Consider the following 19,964-nt stretch of genomic DNA (forward strand, 5'->3'; position numbering starts at 1 on the left):
TAGTTAGCGCATGGATATATTGGATGTGTTAAATGATGTGGAAAATTTACTACCTGTTCTTAAGGTGAAACTAAGTGAGCATGCAGCTGTCAAGTGTAAATAATAGACGCGTGCTGTTTACTACACCAGAGTATACAGATTGAGCCGGGGATATGCTTATGTAAATCATTCTAAATATAAACACAAGTGCTGCGATATACACGCATCAGCACCAAGAGCTGCTAAAAAAACATTCTTAATCGTTCTATTTTTTGTATTGTCTGAGAGATCTAAGTTCACACATGACAAGGGCCGTAACAGCAGAACGTAAACCCGCATGACCCATGGAAATTATAAATAAAATCCCGTAAGAATATAAGGGTTTGTCAAGTACTTAAAAACAATATTTCACTTTTCTGAAACATATCTTAACATATGTTTAATTTTTTTACATCTTAATTATTGAATATTTGACGATAATAATTGATCACACAAGCAGTTACATATTATGTCTTTTCTTTTTTTTAAGTGTTCTGGTCGTCTGTCATTTAGATTAATCTGACATTTCAGTAAGTTAATAAAAATCGATTATATAATACACACGACGACACATTCACTAAAACAAAATGACAATAAAATTAATTACAATGTGAAAAAAATTTTTAATTAACATTAAAATCGGCTGTAAAATCGATTACAAACTTCTATACACAACTGTCAAATATGTGAACTTAGATCTCTCGGACAAAAATGGCGTTGTCTTCTGGTAGAAAGTTTATGAATAACACAAAATGTATTTAATATGTCCGCTATAATACGAGTATAGGCACAGATGTTACTCTGTACCTGAACTATTTTTCACAATTTCTCAGTGTCGGCAATTAAATATTATGGTGCAATCGTTTCTTAATTAAATTAAATTAAATATCATTTATTTTCAGGCAACTATGGCCCATATATACATACCTTACAGACTAACATACATACAATAATAAAAATCTTAAAATATAAATATCATTTTGACGACGCAGTTTTCGGTTGCGCCGCCTGTTCTGGTGCGGGATTCGGCAGATTCCCACGAAACCGCCGAAATATCACACCTTTCGGCCAGAAGTCTGCGCTCGCGATGGTTTCCAGCAGCGGCCGCGGGACGCGCACCACAAACGAGCTGAAGTGCACGTAATGCCGCGATCGCAGCTGGAATACTTTCAGCTCGTAACGAATCTTATTGCGGACATATTCCACGACATCTTCTGCCGTGGCGGAAACATGCAGGCGCGAAACATATAGCGCCGTGTTCGGTGTGGCAACCCTCAGGCCAGAAGCAATATCCGGCTCTGCCGTGCCACACTGGCTCTTGCGAGGCGCCTTGCGCGGCCTCCTCTCCTTCGACGCCTGTGTGAATCCTTTCTCGGCGCGGGGTGGCTTCTCATCACGAGAAACATGTTCAGGCATAGATTTATAACTAGCCTAGATGCCTAGTCTGTACATCCCTAGTGAAGCCATTTCGAGGGCGACATTATGTCGCCCTCGTGTCATCGTATCCGAACGGCCCTCGCAGTACTCAAGGTCGAGTTGGTTTGTGTACACCTCCCGGTTATAAATTAAAAAATACAAGAAAGATGGTTGTTTGTGCGGTGAATTGGTGTCAAAACACATCAGTGAATAAAAACAAACCGCCTGATATAACATTTCACGCGTAAGTATCCAGTTTAATGTGATATTTTTACGTAATTGTAAATACAAAAATCCAAATTTTCGTCAGCCGCCATTACTTATAAATGTTGCCAGGTGATATGAATCTTTTTTCCTCCAAATGAGGCATGACGATTACATTGATAAAATTAATATGCTTACTTTAAGTTCCTTGTATGACTATAGAAAATATTCTTTTTTAGTTTTTCATTCTTTTATTTCAAATTATGTTTTGTCTTTTATAAAATTACAGTTTAAATTCATATTTTTATTTTGTGTGATATTCGTTTTAGATTTCCGACTGATCCGCTACTGTCTGCGAGATGGATGGAAAAAATTAGATTAAATAGGAACGATGCAATATGGAAACCGACTAAACATAGTCGAATATGCTCTCGCCATTTTGATGAGCAAGTAAAGTAATTTTTATTTGTGGAACACAGGTGTTACAGTTAAGGTCTGTAAAAACGAAACGCAACTGTCACTGTCGCACTTATATGGAAGACTGATAGAGAGACACAAAGCGTTTCGTTGTCGAAGCAATAGCGATTGCAACCTTGGCTAGGCCGGCAGGTACAATTACTAGTACTGACGATAAATAGTTATTTGTTTTACAAGAGGGAAAGTTGTTGTTTAACCGCTCGTGCTAATTAGCAATATTATCGAGCTAAGTAGATAAAGATCCCAAAATTTCTAAAAATGGAATCTTGAGCGTTGCGAGGGTTTCAAGTTACGAGAGTTAAACAAATTTTGCCCCAAGTGAAACACAAAACTTTTCACCATACCAACCCGAAGAAAATATTAAATGTAAGATATCAAATAAAATCAAACCAAATCGAATCCAAATGATCGTCATTAAATATTTATCATTTAAAATCATTATTCCAAAGTCAATTCTACCAGCTATTATTTGTGCACATTTGTAAAATAAAAAAATAAACGTTTTTTATTTAAACATTATTTCACAAAGTACAGAAATGCAAAATCCTTAAAAGAAACCTTGAAAGCTTTTGCTATAAATTTAATATCTACATACACACTCCCAAATGATTGATAGCCAAGTATAAGGATGTGGTTAAAATCCATCTACTTTAAGGGGAATAAATGAACTCTGGCAACCCGTTTTTGTATATATGTGTGTGTCGCTGAGCGTAAGACACGAGCGTCGCACGCACACATCGATCGTGTTTCGGCTTCACTTTTGGCAGATTAGCCTTATGAGGACTAACTGTCTATGTGTGATAGGTCAGTGTGTTCAGGCACCCAAAGGTGCATTTCTCAGTTTTGCAGCAGCAGCGTAATCGCGATGTGGAGTCGCTGATACACCAACTGGAGCAGTTGACGGCACGACACGACGCGGCGTGCGGGTATAATATTCCAGTAGGTATACATGTGGTGTTATATCTCACAAATGAACAGTTAAACAACGTTTTCAGTTTAGTTTCCAAAATTGGTACATAACGTATACATATCTGAGGTCATTGATTTCAATAATATTAGCAACAGCCTGATTTTAGTCCTCATTAGCTCATTACCAGGCATTAAAATTTTATACTTGATTTTGATTTCCAAATCATTAATGACTTGACGGCCCGGCCATTATCTCCAGTATCACGCAATAGATTCAATCTAATTAGTGTTTAGCTAACGACCAATTAGACAATCAGACTTTTTACTTCAGTAAAGATGTGCTGCTTTCACCACGTATCTTTTTATTAGATAGGTACGTCATGCGCCATAAAAATATACCAAGTTAGTTAACTATTATCAACTTTATTAAATCAACTTGTTTAGGTAGGTAATTTAAGATATGAACTCTACTAGTAAACGACACTCCGAGCCATCCACGTACGGTCACATTTTGAAATGGTACAATACATACAACAAAGCGTTACAAAAACGTTTCGTCTTTCAATAGATACATCCTGACATTACCGACCACTAAACCCCCTGACATTGCCCCTCTAAAATATGTACGAACAGTATCAGTGACCACCAGCCATACATCACAGTGCCAGCTATCTTTTTATGTCTGTTGCGTTGTCAGGTCTGTTGCTTCAGTTAGGACAATGCCTGTCATGCCAAGATTTCAACCGAGCGTAAAGAAGGATGTGCTGCACTGAGTTAAATTGGCAACTGCATTGCAGCTGTATCGACTGTGTTGCGACGGCTCTCGGTACCTCTGGCGGCGTAAATGTCCCTCATTACGTATGCGGATGAAAGTGGATAAGCGAGAACAGTCAAACTCCGTCACCATAATGTTCTGCGGTTATAGTAGTAGGTAAGTATCGAACCGCTTTGTGGTAGGTTGCGACAAATTGCACAATTGTCGCAGGTGAAATTCTAATAAAAGCGAACAAATTTTTAAAAGGAAAATAATTGCGTCCATCCATTTCTCTTTAATTTGCGTACTGCACTATTGAAAATAAAACGAGACGAGCGGAGAAATTTGGAGGAACCTCCATTAATTTCGAATTAGTTATCAATCTTAAAGTCGGTAGCCAGAGGTAGAGGCGCCTATAACGAGCGCATTTCTGAGAACGCATTTTTAACATAATTGGGGTACACTGTTAGCGAAATTGCTCCAGGGTTTTCCATGGAATATAGTATTTGAAATAACTTTGGGGAAAGACGCCTGGAGTTGTTATTGTGGCCTCTCAAAGCGATTCAAGGCCATGTTATTTCTAATTGGAGACAATTCGCAAAGTAGAACAGAGGTGACTTTCTTGTTCGAGGTGTGAGTCCCCGTGGATGCTTATGAATAAGACTTCACTCATTAAGCATGTGACCTAATTGGCCCCGATTTCTACGTGAATGATTAACAAAAGTATACCTAGAGTGTGCGACGACGGAAAATATTATTGTGCAGTACGGCGGATCAATCGTGCAGAAAGTATACTTTCAAGAGTTTAATTGTACGTGCAGCGATAGCGATTATTGAATCATTCAATGTTTATTCAATCTGCAAGAGTGGCAAACAATATGGTTATTATGACGGTATAATGTCAAATGAAATGACGAAAGAAATTGCTTTGTTCGCCAAATCCTTTGCTCAGATGTTTACATAAAAAGTAAATTTGAATAATCGATTTGTGATAATAATGAACTCCATGCAAGCGACAAATATTGTCTCTCTATCAAGACATCATGAATCAAAGTCTTTTAAGTGGGTGCAGTGAACGACCTCGAAGTAAATACGATCCTGCAGATTACCTGTGCGTGCGCGTGCACCTTGTTACGAAGATAAAAAGGTTAATAGTTGAATGGCAACTGGCCTTGTAAATCAAGAGCAGTTTGAGAGGTAAATACGCCTGTGGGCGAAGACGTGGTGATTCATTGCGGATGGACGGCGCTTTTGGATTTATGAAGTTCTAAACCCATTACTTCGTTTAGGTGCAGCGTAATTGGACAAACGAATAGGGTAAAACCAGGTTCAGTAATGGAGCTACGTCCGTCGTTGCCATTAGGTGCCTGTCTTCACCAGCAATATTGAAATACTTTTATTGATCGTTCCAAAGATCAAATACGACTTAGATTGGACATCAACTACTATCGCCGGCCGTAATATGATGACGGAGCAAAAGATTTTCCCACCAATCTGCGTTTACATGGAATGGCAGTCGGTTTCTTTACATCGAGCATTAAACACAATCTGCACAGCAATTAGGCTGTGAAGAATAGCCCAATGATGAAGTCCACTCGTTCAATAGCCCATTTGAATAACGTTCACCGTAGCACGCCACGAGAGAACTTGTAGGGTAAGTTCACTTTCGCTGCCCCCTTTCCAGGTAGGTCGGCTACTTTGACGTTTTTGTTTATACTAACCCAAGAAGGCTAGAAAAGTTAGACTGCATTCATTTCTTTCTGCAGGTAGCTCTGAGATATCGATGAACAAAGATTTTGTCAATAAAATTAAAGTGAGGTTTTAAATACGGGTAGTTTGTTTACAACACTACAATTCTAGAAGATAAATTACCTACGCATAGAAAAATACTTGTTACGTAAAATCACCGTAAAATACACTGTTAAAAATCAAAAATATGTAATTATTTAATAAACTAGCTTATATCTAAAATAGGCCCTTGAGGCATTGTTTGTTTGTTTGTTTGTTTAAACTTTATTGCACAAATTTACAAAAAGAGTACAAATGGAGGACTTAACGCCTTGAGGCATTCTCTACCAGTCAACCATTGGGCTAAACAGAAACAGTTAGTTTGGTGCAGGATTGTAAAGAGTTGATATGGAAATAGACACAAGTCGAGACTACTATGATAGTATACTTACACAAATGATTAATGAATACTAATTGGAATCTTACTCTAATTACTCTATATAACGTAACGTTATTTTTCCGTCAATGGCGTGAAATGTACGGGCCCAGAGTGCCTACCGCGAACCACGTTCAATGTGTTGCCTCCCTGTCACACTGACGTACGAATTTACTAGTACTACAGAGAGGCAACACGTCGAACGTGGCTCGGGAAGGCCCTCTGGTTATCAGTCATCACGTATATATTTCCATTCATTATTTAAGTTCGATTGCCGTTTTCTGTCCACGATTGTCTTCTTGCCTAGGCCCCCAGTAGTAGGTAGGTACACTAGGTACTATGATCGGCACTGTCATTGTTATCCAACTCCTATCCATTCAAACCAAGAAATATTCACATGATAGCACCAATTGTTACAAGTGAATAATTGAAATAGTTACTACATAATTACATTAGCATTTCTAGTTTCCCAAATCCTGTTTAAAAAAATATGTACCTACGTATTATCTTTTGTTCGATATATTTTTGTGTTTCTGTTCTTCACAACTAAATCTTTTGAGATTAAAATTTGATAAATAGCCTAAGTTCTGAATACCGTAAGCAAACCTTGTTAATGTTAATGCTTTAATCATGGGAAACTCGCGTCCGTATTTTTTGTTTTAATTGAGAGGATTTGAATTATATCTTTATTTGTTTTTAACCTGTCATGTCAGCTTAACTATGGAATTCATAGAGTAGGGTAACACACCTATTAATTAGCACTAAGTACGAGATGGTCATATAATAATAAGACGTTAGTAATTTAGTATTTGGACATATGTCGGGAATAGCTAAGTTTACCCTAGTAACATTAATGAGTCTTCCAATAAATTTACAATACTTAGCATAGCTAGGTATTGCGAATATAATTAATCAGAATAAATTAACGATTGAGAACCGTTTCTCTTCCATTAATCGGTGGTATTTTAATGCAATGCAAAGCGTTTTTTGCTTCACGCCAAATTACGTCTAGGAACATTGGTTTCCTCTTTATGATTCAGAGGAAACATGTAGACGAGGCGGCACTCCTTATGTGTTAAGCTGAGTGTACAATATACGTAATTTCGCATGCATATTTTACACACCTGCTTTAATAAGATCAAGTACATATGTGCAAATTAATATCCTCGTCAGATCTGGACTATAATCATCAGAGGGTTTACACTACTTACATGGATTTGATACTTTTAAGAAAGAGGAACATAAAATAATAATATATCGACAATAAATTTTCGTTAGATCTTTTAGAAAGTATCTGACGTATTCGTGCATTTATGCTGCACAGCACAATTTGTAATAATAAAAATAAAATCCCTGGTAGATGTATAATGCCAAACAGTAGTAGATTGACGGAAGCTCCCAAAAATATGTCGGCAGATGCACTATTTAAGTAGAATCGTGTAGTTAATTATGTAAGAATACATGTGTAATTTCGTAAGGCATATTGGACAGGCACGAAAGATTTGCAGTGAGTAAACATCAAAAGGATATTTTGATAATTTAATATTGAAAAATCCATTATAATTATGAGTACCTGTAAGAATGTATGTACGTCTCAAACTCAAGCTCTAATTGGATAAAGTTTACCTACTAAATGTATCATCCTATATTATATTAAAATTTATAGTTAACTTTCAACAACAATATTATGGTAAATTTCAGTCTAAACGTGCTTAACATATAATTGGTAATTAAAGGATTCTTTTGATGTTACACTCGCGTAATTAATAAGTGCAGCGTTCTACCCGTTTACAGAGAACTTTGAATCACGTAACAGTTATTAACCATACAAGCAGCCTCCCTAGATTATATTAATTTAACTGCGTAACCATTTAAAATAATAAGTTCTCGAAATAACATAGGTAAGGTAAAAGTCCCAATATTTGACACCGTATCAAATATTTAAAAAAAAATGGAATAAAATAAATGAGGTTCTGTTTGGCCTTTTTATTTTGGAATTAAAGTTAAATATGCCAACCACTGGGACAGTATCGAACAATAGAAGACCGTATCTTCTTACTACAAAATATGAGCCATAAGGCCCATAAGTAAAGATAGGTTGTAGGTATTATGCTAGACAAGGTGTAAAATTAACCCGTATAACCGTTGTCTCATAAATTGCCTTCATACATTAGTACGAGCACAATCAATTTAGCAATTGCAAATTACCCAATAGAGATTATCGGCTGCGGGAGTTGAATTTAAATAGCGATTAAGTAACGCCATTGAAAGTCTAGCTGAAACGGTAATGAATGAGTCTGAATTAGGAGCAATTTCGTTCCATTTGCCAGGATATCCCTCTATATATTAACCACAATTTCTAAATTTCCTCAGATATAGAGTTACACGACCTACTAAATACGAACGGAACGGAACTAGATAGCGCAATATGAAATTAAATAGGTAATTGAAATTGACCCAGAACGAGCAATCAATCATTCTCTGATTGTATATTTATCATTTAATGAGCTGAGGTACTTGAAATTTTGATAAGGTTGGGAACGGTGTCGGGCTATCTAAACAGTCTGTGTCGGCCGAATGAGTTCATGTTTGCGTCTTGAGGCATTAGTTCGGTTTGTGGGCAGCCAGGGGGCAGCGTTAGCCTAGTCAAGCGAGTAGAGTTAGATTAGCTCGGTATTTGATGCAAGAGGCATTAGAAGCAACGGTGCGGTTATAGGTAGACAGGCCTCGAGCTCATACTGGAGATGGTAGTGAGGTTTTAAACACAAAATTCCTAATCCTAAACTTGTTGGTTTAATTTTTTTATCACAGTTTTTTTGTGTAATTTGACATTTAGAGACAGTATATACTATACAGATGTAAAAATATGGAATCGATGAAATAATATATACTTTATTGGTATATGAAATAATATATACCTTATTTGCTGAATAAATGCTTAATATTTGAAAAACAGGTGTTTCGTTCCTAATACCTACGGTATTACCAGCGCATATACTGTAAAAACCGGGCAAGTGCGAGTCGGACTCGCGCACGAAGGGTTCTGTAGCATTATTTATAAAAACGGCAAAAAAATATGTTTGTTGTATGGTAGCCCCCCTTAAATATTTATTTTATTCTGTTTTTAGTATTTGTTGTTATAGTCTAGCTATCACGGTTCATGAGATACAGCCTGGTGACAGACGGACGGACGGACAGCGAAGTCTCAGTAATAAAAAAGAAACATCGGATCATCTAATTGCTTACTGTATTTGCCTTGCTGCAATGCGATTATGAATGAGATAAATGCATTCCTAACAGGAATTTTAGAATTTTATTTATCTACAAAAAACGCAACAGAAAAAACGAAGTAAGTTTTGGCACGTGCCTGTGCAAAATGGGTTTGTAGAAATGAGAAAAAGCTACAGTTTACGTTCCATCTACATTTGTTTGATGTTTTTGCGATTCGGTTCCTGTTTTCGGACCGTGTGCAACACCTCTTTGGAAGTTCGCAGCTGCAGAGCGTCATGCGTGCACATGCATATTCAAAGATCAGTCGGTTTCCATTTCGCGCGCGTAATCGGAAACAAAAGTTGCTGAGCAAATAACAACCCTAATGCTAGTGTAAATACGTAATTACCATTTAATTACCTTGATAATGATTTATTCATTTCTAAATTACTCCAAAGAGGAAGAGTTAGCGGATGAAAAAAGGGACAGAAAAAACGAAACAGTATCGTACATCGTACGCGGCAAAGTGTGACGGCGATATGCCGATTGCTTAACGGAAGAAAGTGATGGGTGCTCGTCACGAACGTATTGACAGGTGGTACGAAATGTTGGTTACTGAGCTACCGTGTCAAATTGGTGGGAAGGAAGTCGTTGATTATGATTAGTCATGGGAACCGGGAAGAAAGGGGCAAGGAATCTATCGATTACTTTCAATACGTATGTACTTATTTTGATTCTGATGAAATTTGCAAAGGCAACTTGCATTGTCGTTAACTTTCTCCTGTTGCATGATCACGATACTATAGTGTTGAACGTTGAACCTATGGATGCTAGTTACCTACTTAAAACAAGGTCACAAATTTACTATAAAAGCAATTTTTTTTTGTTGCCGTTGGTGTGCTGAATATTAATATTTGTAGGTAGGTATATATACGTATAAGTTTAATGTAACACATAAGAAAAAACAACTGAAGTGAGAATGTATGCTAACTAAAAATTAACGGTTTTAAAAAAAAAAGTTGGGTAGGCACCTACTTTTGAAACAATAGAAACTAACACTGAGAGAAAGCCGTTGCAGAGGATCTGAAAACAAATTAATTTAACTACTTCGCCGTAAAACTGTCACATGGTAAGAAATTAAGAAAAGTGTCTAATTAGGCGCATCCTAATTAATTTATTGGGACACCCACATTTTTTACTGCAAAAAACAGCAGGTGCAGTGGATATTAGTTTATAGTCTATTTATTTAGAAAATTAATTAATTCGTTAATCTTTTAACTATGTAGGATTTCGAGTCTTGGAGACCCTATGCATGTCTATTGTGACATTTGTGACGGTGACCGCCAAAACGTCCTACTTTGTCGCTTGCCATAAGGGCGATATTTGCTTGTATCTTTATACGAATAAGCTGACAAGGCGTCCTTATGGTAAGGAACATAGTGGAACGATTTACCAGCCGCGGTCATTATTATAAGGATAGGTAGCTGTTACACGTTATACTTCTAAAGATTTTAGATTTATATGTACCTAGGTACCAAGGTATTTGTCTGTTTTTTTTTGTACTAAAGAATATATGGTTTGATATAACTAATTGTATAGGTTTATAATTGTTGATGACTTATTTTTGTTGTTAATAAATAAAGTCACTTGCCGGGTAAAAGTGCCCTTGTGACCTTTATGAAGAAAATTAAGACTTTTGGGTTTCGTGTATGTATGAAGGAATAGGAAGGTTTGTTATTAAATTAATAAAAAGTATTATAGGTACATACTTAATTAACTGCCAGAAATTAGTTGCGAAGTTCTCATAATACTGCTATAAATAAGCATCTAGCAAAATTCATCATTATCATTATCAATTATTTAGGTAGGAGTTTTCGACTAAGTTTTCAATGTCATAGTAATGTCATCGATTGATACAGCTTTATTAAAGCTGAAAATTAAATTGAACGTTTACAATCTAGAAACCTAACATCTTCTGGCACAGGTCATTTATATATATAGTTATATAGGTAGATGACGAGGCAATGTTGCCTTATTAGCCACCTATATTATGTGGGCAGAATCGTAACACATTACATAGTTATCCACAGGGACTGATCAGACGGAACGATTACACCGATGGGCTGGTACAGAATGCGTTATATCTTATTAGATAATCTTTTAAGCGGACTCTACACTTAACATAAGAATTCTGATTCTGGTACCTGGTACACTTCAGGGTTGCCATTCGTCAGGATTTTCTCTGACATATCAGGATTTTCGGTTTTCTGTCAGGATTGCGGGGAACTACTTGACGAAAGACGAGAGGATACCTTAGGGATTTAGATGCCTCAACTAACAGGAAAAGGAAAGACTAAGTTTTGCAGAAATTATCGTCTAGGAAATGTCAGGATTTTTAGGGTCCGGACTTTTGTCAGGATATTGCATTTTTTCAAGTGACAACCCTAGGTACAATACTTGAACATAAAATAAATAGTCATTATGCTGTGATAGATTCACGTAAGGACCTATATTTTGTTGTCAAATGTTTGAGATGTTTCGAGAAAATCTTGCCTCACATACAGCGCGTAGGCATAGCTTAGGCACATAATTATTTTATGATTTCTATGTAATGACTAATAAACTGTTGTTATTATAGGTTAGGTACCAACCTGCAAATCGTCAAGTTGTCTAAGCCTAGGTATTGAAATGACAAACTGGCATCATAATTCGAAGTGAACCGATTTCATCATTTCGCCAAAATCGGTTCAGGGACTTGCCCAAAATCACTATTTTTGTAGGCTTTTATTGCATGATTCACATGTATGTAACCACTTCTGTGGTAACCAATAATGATTGGGTACCTACACGTTCATCCTTTAATCAAAGCAGAGTATAGGTTTACAGGGTGCCAATTATTGCGTGTTTTACGTTAATAGTGTTATAAACATATGCAGTAAATTTAATGAATTCAGCTACCTATTTTAGGTTCCTGTATCCCTAAAATATGATAAATGCAAAGAATAACGCAGAAGACGTTAACTATCAAAACACAAAACATGATTGTTCATTATATTTAGCGAGTTTAGGTTATTGTTGTACATATTTCGATTGGATATCATATTAAATTAGGCAATACATAGGTGCATTACATAAATAAACAAAAATCACATGCAAATATACAAACAAACAATACCTGTTGAAAACGCCAACAATCACCATGGTAGTGAAATCCAAATAATTCGAGTTTATACAGGCAACACAAACGTCATTTATCAAAAATCCGTTATCACCATACAGAGATGATAAACAACAATCCCACAAGCATTCACATTGTCACTAATCGATTCGTAATTCAAATTCGGAATGTCCGCGCGTACGATGTTCGAACATCGCGAGTCCGCGACCAACACATGCGCACTCGACGACGGTTGAAACGTTACTGGGGCTCTGATTGGTCGATTCGAGCCGTGTCCCGCCGGTTGCGCTCGCGTCTCGCGAAGATGCAACGCGCGTCCAAATCAAAAACTGACAAGGGATCGCATAATGAATTCATTTGAATGCGATAATGATAATTGAATTGATTGTAGCTGTAGGCTTTGTAAATAATTGTATTGACAAGGCGGGGTGAGTGAACTTATCAATGTTAAACATAGGTATATCGAATCATAGTTACGTAGGTACCAACGTTTGTTAAAGTATATTACCTGCCTACCTTATTTACTTGTATCATCGTTGTAGAATTAAGTACATATTTTACAATAGCTTCGTTATTAAATAACTTTGTCCAGTAGTTAGTATATACCAACCTTACATTTAAATAACTTAAAATCAGAATCAATTTAAAAACGGCTTTAAATATGTTAAATTAACAAAATATATTTTGACAGATGCTTTTGCGCCCAAAACGCTCTTTCAAAATTGTGTGACGTCACAGTTTACGGTTTGACACATAACTACATACATACGTAGAAGATACAAACTGTCAACTGACATTTGTCATTTTTTGTTTATCGCCTAGCTGTCAACAGTGTCAATCCGAGAGTTGTGACGTCATCAGAATCTTCAATGACGTTTCGAGTTTGGTCACGTGACGTGTGCAAAAAGATATTTTAAATACAATATTTACAAAAATATGGTCATTACAGTCGCCTAAAAGTAGTTTAACTGTTTTTATAATCCAAAAGAATTTATTGGGATACAATTCTGCCCTAAGATTTGTAGATGGACACAACCCTATTGATTGCCGCACAAAAGGACTTTATTCCTATGATTCCTATATACTACGCCCTGCTACGCCGAAAGGCGGTATCCCAATCCGAGTAAATTTTGAGAAAATCAAGATTTTGTAAATTATATTTTCACCATCAAAAACAAACTTTCTTAAAGATGTTTAAACGTATAAGTAAATATATGCATAATTTTGTTCATAGAAATTATTTACATAGGTATCCAGATTTTACATTAAATTCACTATAACACGTATAGTGAGTTTTGTGCGATGCGGCTATTTTGATTAAAAAAGAGGAACTTAAACATTAAGATACTGCTTTAAGCCTTAATTTAGTCATAGACCGCTCCATACATTAAATATATACATATTATTCGATATAAATACCTTGATAATTGGTAAAAAATAAAAAATCAAGTTATTTTTTAACAATTTTATTAGTTATAGTAGCAAAGTGCAAAAAAAAACTTCAAAAATTATTTCGCTTTCTATGAAAAAATTATTCAAATGTTGGCAGTCCCCGCCTAAAAAACAGCCTATTAGCAGACTAACTAACTAGATAGCAATTTTAAAATATTTTGTTTTTTTTGTATGATGAATCCCCGCTGGGACTGTTTTATTAGTTGGAGGTGGCACATTTCAATTCCAACTATACTGTTTTATATAATTTCCTAATCACAGTACGATACCGAATATGCCCTTAAGAGGAAAGAGGACGGCCGTATCTCCATACAAACGTAGTCCCCATTTTCCCGTCTGGATATTGACATTGTGGTAAATATTTTTACATAATTTGATATATATTAACCATACCTACGCCCCTACCGAAAGCCCCAAAAAAAACAAACGAAGGGGCATAGTTGCGGTTAATACACATCAAATTGTGTCGAAAATGTTCAATAATGTTAATATCCAGAGAGGAAAATGAGGACTACGCTCGTATGAAAAGGCGATTTCGTACGGGTCCTCCACTTTCGTCTTAAACGGATCCCTAATATTTCTGTTACACTCTGTATATCACGATCATGCTCATGGTGTGAGTGAGTACCTATGAGTATTTAAGGGTTAAGTCGGTATACTGTTTTCATTACATATACAATAAAATATGTATATACTTAATATTCGACAGTTAGAACGAGTTCAAATGATGGACTTAGCGCTTGTTGCTTACGAAATTCTTTAGTAAATGCTGTAGACCATTTCTAAGCATTTCTAGCCCATGTCAAGAGATACGACTATTTGGCTTCATAAATTCGTCATGCCGCCGAATCTCTTAGTAATTTAAGGAAAAATTGAGATATGAAATTTTTTGTTAGTGGTTTTATTTAATGTTTCAAGTAAGATAGCCCTATTTGGCTTATACCATTAGACGCAAAATTTTCATATCTATCGAATGGTATAAAAAAGCAAAAAGGCGTATCTCAGACTTACCGCCTTTCGGCTTAGCAGGGCAGTATACATAATTAGGTATGTTACGCTTTACAAACCTACATGTAGGTATCCTGTATAATAGGTGGGTATGTACTTAGAGTACTTACACTTGTGCAGTCTATGAAGAATGTGGGTACCTAGGTATTATTATTTTTTTTTTTTAAAGGTTTTTAGTGTCAGTTGTAGACACAGGGTCGCTATTGATACGGGCGACCCTGTGCCCGAGGTGACATATGCGAATGATATTCATGTTTTATGCGATGCCGGGTCCGGCATCACCATCAGTCAAACAATGGTGATGCTCAGTTTTTGAGACCCGGCGTTGTTTATGTGTGTGAGCTTTGATGGACCCATGGTCCCCGCATTGAGTACGGGCGGCCATGGGCCCAGGTTGAGTTTTGTGAGGTTGAGGTTGATTTTTAAGATAGGGGGTTTAATTTATAGAAGAGGGATTGATTTGAGTTGTTGACAGTTATGTTTAATTGTGTTTAAGATAGGGGTTTAAGATGGTGGTGGAGAGATGGTTGAGATTTTTAAATTGATGAAATTGGTTGTGGTTGGAGGGACCGCAGTAGAGATAAATAAAGGTACTCGACGGACGCTGCTGCCCGTCCGTCGGTTTTCCCTTAGTCGCCTTTTACGACACCCACGGGACGAGATGGGGTGGTGCTATTGTGGGTAGGTATTACCAAGAGCGTCGCCAATCGATGGACCAGGTTGCCCTGCGCTGCAGTGCTGCAAGTTGTTATCACAGAAGGCCTAGCGGAGGGGAGGGGCATACATTGTATGTACCTAATTTTTTGTGTCCAGGGGGAGAGGAGGGGGGGGGGGGGGGGGCTGCTTCTACGGCTTGCGACGCCTTTTGTTACGTACCTAAGTGAGTACCTAGGCAAAATTTAAATGTGTATTTAGCACTGGGACATGGGCAGGTAGGTACTTCGGTAGGTAGATACTTAATAACCGAACCGTCCACAGTTCAAAACCGCAATCCGGACGCGACATACTTAGCAATAAGCACAGCCCTAGGCACCCTGGGTACTAATTTGCCCCATCCCTTTTCCGTTTCTATAGATCCTGGCACGTATGGAGCGTCCGGGCCTAAACCCATAATATTATCAGTCCAATGATTGCACATTGCTACTTATCTATATGAATTATTTGAATAACAGTTACCTACCTACTAAAATATAAAACGGAATTTTAGTGAGAGGTCTGAGTGAACGTCGTCGTGAGCTTTTGTTATCAATGTGTATTGTCAGATGGTTACATCGTAAGTCCTGATTTGAATAACTGTGAAAAAACACTAATGCAATTTAATATAAACCCCTTCAGATTACGTATTTATTCTAATTGTAATTAGGTACTTAATTGATCTTAGGGCTACCCAATATATAATGATGGTTATTATGTTTAATTTAAAGCAAGCAGTAATAGTTTTGGGACATAAATGTTATACTTTGTAAGTAGGTATGGGGTCCTAAAAGTTAGGTCAGATTCTCATATACCTATGTGTCGTTCCACGGGTAATTGGTAAGGTCCGACCGAGATCTCGGTCTCGGTCTCGGTCTCGGCATTCTCGGCCAAAAATCGAGCCGAGATCTCGGTCTCGGCTCTCGGCCAAAATGGGCCGAGATTCTTGCCGAGACCGAGAATAGGCAATGAGTTATCATTGGTGAATTTGAATTTTCCCCGCACGAGCGCCCGTTTCTTAGCCACCCGTTGGTTGCATCGCCCGGTTGGTGTGACGTTTTTTGTGCTTTTGATTGGTGTCGTACCCACATTTTAAGCCAATTACTTATCAAATACTAAGTGTTGGGATCCGATAGGCGCGATTGCAAGTAATGACTAGTTCATTTGGGTCTTTTCGTTTTGTGGTTATTGTTATTGATGAATAAATAAGTGTATATTGTTATCGGGATGTAACTTAGATTAACTTGTTGTGAGTAGAAGATGACACTGGATATTTTGATACTAAATATATTTATGTTAACGGGAAAACGCAAAGCAGTATATAAATAAGTACAAAACGACACCTGTGGCGGATATTTTGGTTTACTATATAGAACTCTTTATTTTGATTATTGTTATTGTACCTCTCTTCGTCCACATCCGTACTGAAAAAAACCGGCCAAGTGTGTGTCGGACCACGCATAATGGAAGGTTCCGTACCTTCATACAATTACAAAAAAGTCTTAAGTGGCACTTTCGTCGTTTTAATAAGCAGATCAGTTTTTTTATAACTCTTAAATGTCTTAACCGACCATATTCAAAATAATTTTCTTGAATAAATATTTGCCTATTAAGCTTTATTATTTAGATATTTTTAAATGGTTTTGCTCTCCCAGTTCAAAAGTTAGAGGGGATCACACAATTTTTTTTAAAATTTTTTGGAGCGATTATTTCCAAAAGTATTTACTTAATCAAAAAAACGTTATTAGCAACCTTTATGTATTTTTAAATACCTATCTAATGATGAGCCACATGATTTTTTAAAACTTTTAGTTACATTTATATGGAGTATATATTTGATTTTTTTTTCGAAACTAAGAAGCGACTTACATAATACATGTACACCTACGTTCCTACAATGGCTGTGACGTACGAACAGACCGACAGACATAAGGACATGACGGAACTAGAAGGGTTACATTTTGCCATTTTGGCTACGGAACCCTAAAAATACTATTTAATAGCGCTACAGATTGATTATGATAACTTTTTTCCGATAAATCGTTGAATTTCAATTATAAAACATTTTTAGTGCAAAATTCGTCTTTTTTCTATTTTATAAATTCTCGGTCTCGGTCTCGGTCTCGGCCGAGAATCCAATTGAATCTCGGTCTCGGTCTCGGTCTCGGCCGAGACAAAAAAAGCGTTCTCGGTCGGACCTTAGTAATTGGTATAAGGTACCTTTTTCTTGGAACGTCACACATTATTTTACCTGTCGACAACTGAAGAGAGCGAGTCTGGGCGAAAATGATAAGCTCAAATAATCCTGAACACTGGACAATAACTGAACTTACCAAAATTTTTATTAAAACTTTGTCGCGAAACCTCATTAATTAAATTAAATTAAATATAACAGTAAAACATTAGCGATTCGTAAAGTGTAAACAACTAAAGTAGATTATATACCTCATATTTCAGACGACGATTCCTGTCTGAAATGTAAATCATATTCATAATTAGCTCACGCAAACAAGAGAAATATCTGTTAAGTGTAAATCGAGCAATCGGTGCTTGAATTCTGTTTATAATCTTGTTTGTGTTAAACAAACAGGTACTTTACCTATGGAAAAGTCGGTTAAGGTCTCAGTGAGGGAATCTAACCCTGTATCTTTAGCATACTGGAACATGACTGCGACTGGAACGTCGTAACATTTGCGCCTCCCAGAACGGAACACTATTACCTACGAACTGGGTCAAGAAGGATGCATCTGAACTACTTGGTGAGATAGATATCCTTGGCCCGGGGATTAATCGCTGATTTGTATGAAATAAGGTTTACAAAATGGTCAGTTAACTTTCAAAATGATGAAATTTTACGGTGGTTTTCACATTGGATGCAGTTCCCAAACCACTCCGGTGTGCGAGCGGGATATAGCTATATACACACCTAATATAGCATTATCACGCTCAAACACTGGAGCAACGTGCGAATTCACATCAGCGTGATAACCAAGTAAGTATGGGAAACTTAATAACGAATAATTTTATCCAAAATTTGTTTGATGGCATAATGGAACTAAGATAGCTAATCATTTAAAATAAAACATTATCTCAAAACAATAACATGCCATCATTTGATAGCCTTCCTCAGGACTCCCGGGAGTTCCACTTTATCAAATGATGGTATCCAAAAGCAAAAATAGTCACTATAAAAATACTCAATTTACACGCCTCGCCTGTTATAAATTGAGTATTATGTTCGAAGAGATCCCTTGATTTAATCAGGATTATAACATCACATCCTGACATGATAAAGACACACGGTTTTCTTACAACCCTGAACAAATAAAACATTGTATCACTGAACTCCAATAGGTTTATTGGCGTCATGCGGACTGCATTCGTGCGACGAGAGCAATAGCATCGAAAGCATTCGCAGGTCCGTCATGCGATGAAATACGAGTTCATTTCATACGAGATCCCATTTGAATAACGTACGGTCTCTTATTTATAAAACAAATGAGTTTTACTTTACATTTGCATTGTTAACGAGAACTTGGATGATGTTTTCCTGATCGATTTCAGCCACAACGACTGTGAATACCCACTACCATTGAAACAAAAGTATTAGGTAATAAGTTTTGAATTTTGGATACTGGCCGTGTAGCCAACGTTACAATCGTTAACGCTCCGCAGCGTAGCGTAGTCGTCTCTCTCTATCACTCTTCCACATTAGTGTGACTGTGACAGTTGCGTTTCGTTCGCCTCGGAGCGTGAACGATAGGCACGTTGGCTACGCGGGCTGATATACTTTAAGGAGCTTACATACCAGACGACACACGGTTACAGTCAGCACAGTATAGATCGTGGCATTCACGAAGGCGCGTGCCAATGACTCGTAATGTCATGTTATTAAAGGTTAGATTTGACAAAACTGCGCGTCATCGTGGATGACACGAAAGTGGGAGTGTTTGTTCAAAATTATCTTGGCAAGACTTTATTTTTTTGACAACAGAAATAAATCATTTCCTCAGCTACTACTGTTGCTGACGGAACAACGCAATAGATTTAAGATCCCATGGAGCTATACCCACTTTGCTACCAAGGTACGAGTATGCTTTTAGGATTTGCTAGATTTCTGCCTCAAGTATTTATAGGTACACGCGCTGGTTCTTCTACGGCTAATTTCAACCTTGATATTAGTGTGTGTTACTACCAAAATACATACCTGCTATAAATAATTACGCGGTACTCAGGCCAAATGGTTAGCTATCAAAAAGATAGATACTTAGGTAACTTAATATAATCGACTACTTAATTTACCTATTCTGTTGCTTGAAAATTCTACTAGTAAGGACTACGACAAAAACTTTGCGTTGCGTAGATCAAGTCTACTTTGTTTAAATTCGTTTACCAACATGTCACAACAATGTGCGTCAACGATCAACGTGGACCACAAACCGAACAATGACAGACAAATGAGATTAATGCTGACTGACGCG

General features: G+C 37.0%; 1 protein-coding gene across 6 annotated transcripts in view; it reads right to left on the reverse strand.

The window, feature by feature from the left end:
- Nucleotides 1–19,964, reverse strand: part of LOC133526667 (rap1 GTPase-activating protein 1) — a 413,034-nt gene that overhangs the window by 191,606 nt on the left and 201,464 nt on the right. For 2 of the 6 annotated variants that reach the window (XM_061863371.1, XM_061863364.1), the window contains exon 1: nucleotides 12,328–12,560. The exons of 1 other annotated variant lie outside the window; for it this stretch is intronic. In XM_061863371.1, the coding sequence (XP_061719355.1) occupies nucleotides 12,328–12,353 (26 nt within the window). In that variant the 5' untranslated portion in view covers nucleotides 12,354–12,560. Of the gene's footprint in view, nucleotides 1–12,327; nucleotides 12,561–19,964 lie in introns of those variants that run through there. 3 more of the 6 variants (XM_061863366.1, XM_061863367.1, XM_061863370.1) reach the window with 2 other exon arrangements.

Source organism: Cydia pomonella, chromosome 16 (genome assembly GCF_033807575.1).
Source record: "Cydia pomonella isolate Wapato2018A chromosome 16, ilCydPomo1, whole genome shotgun sequence".
Lineage (NCBI taxonomy): Eukaryota > Metazoa > Arthropoda > Insecta > Lepidoptera > Tortricidae > Cydia > Cydia pomonella.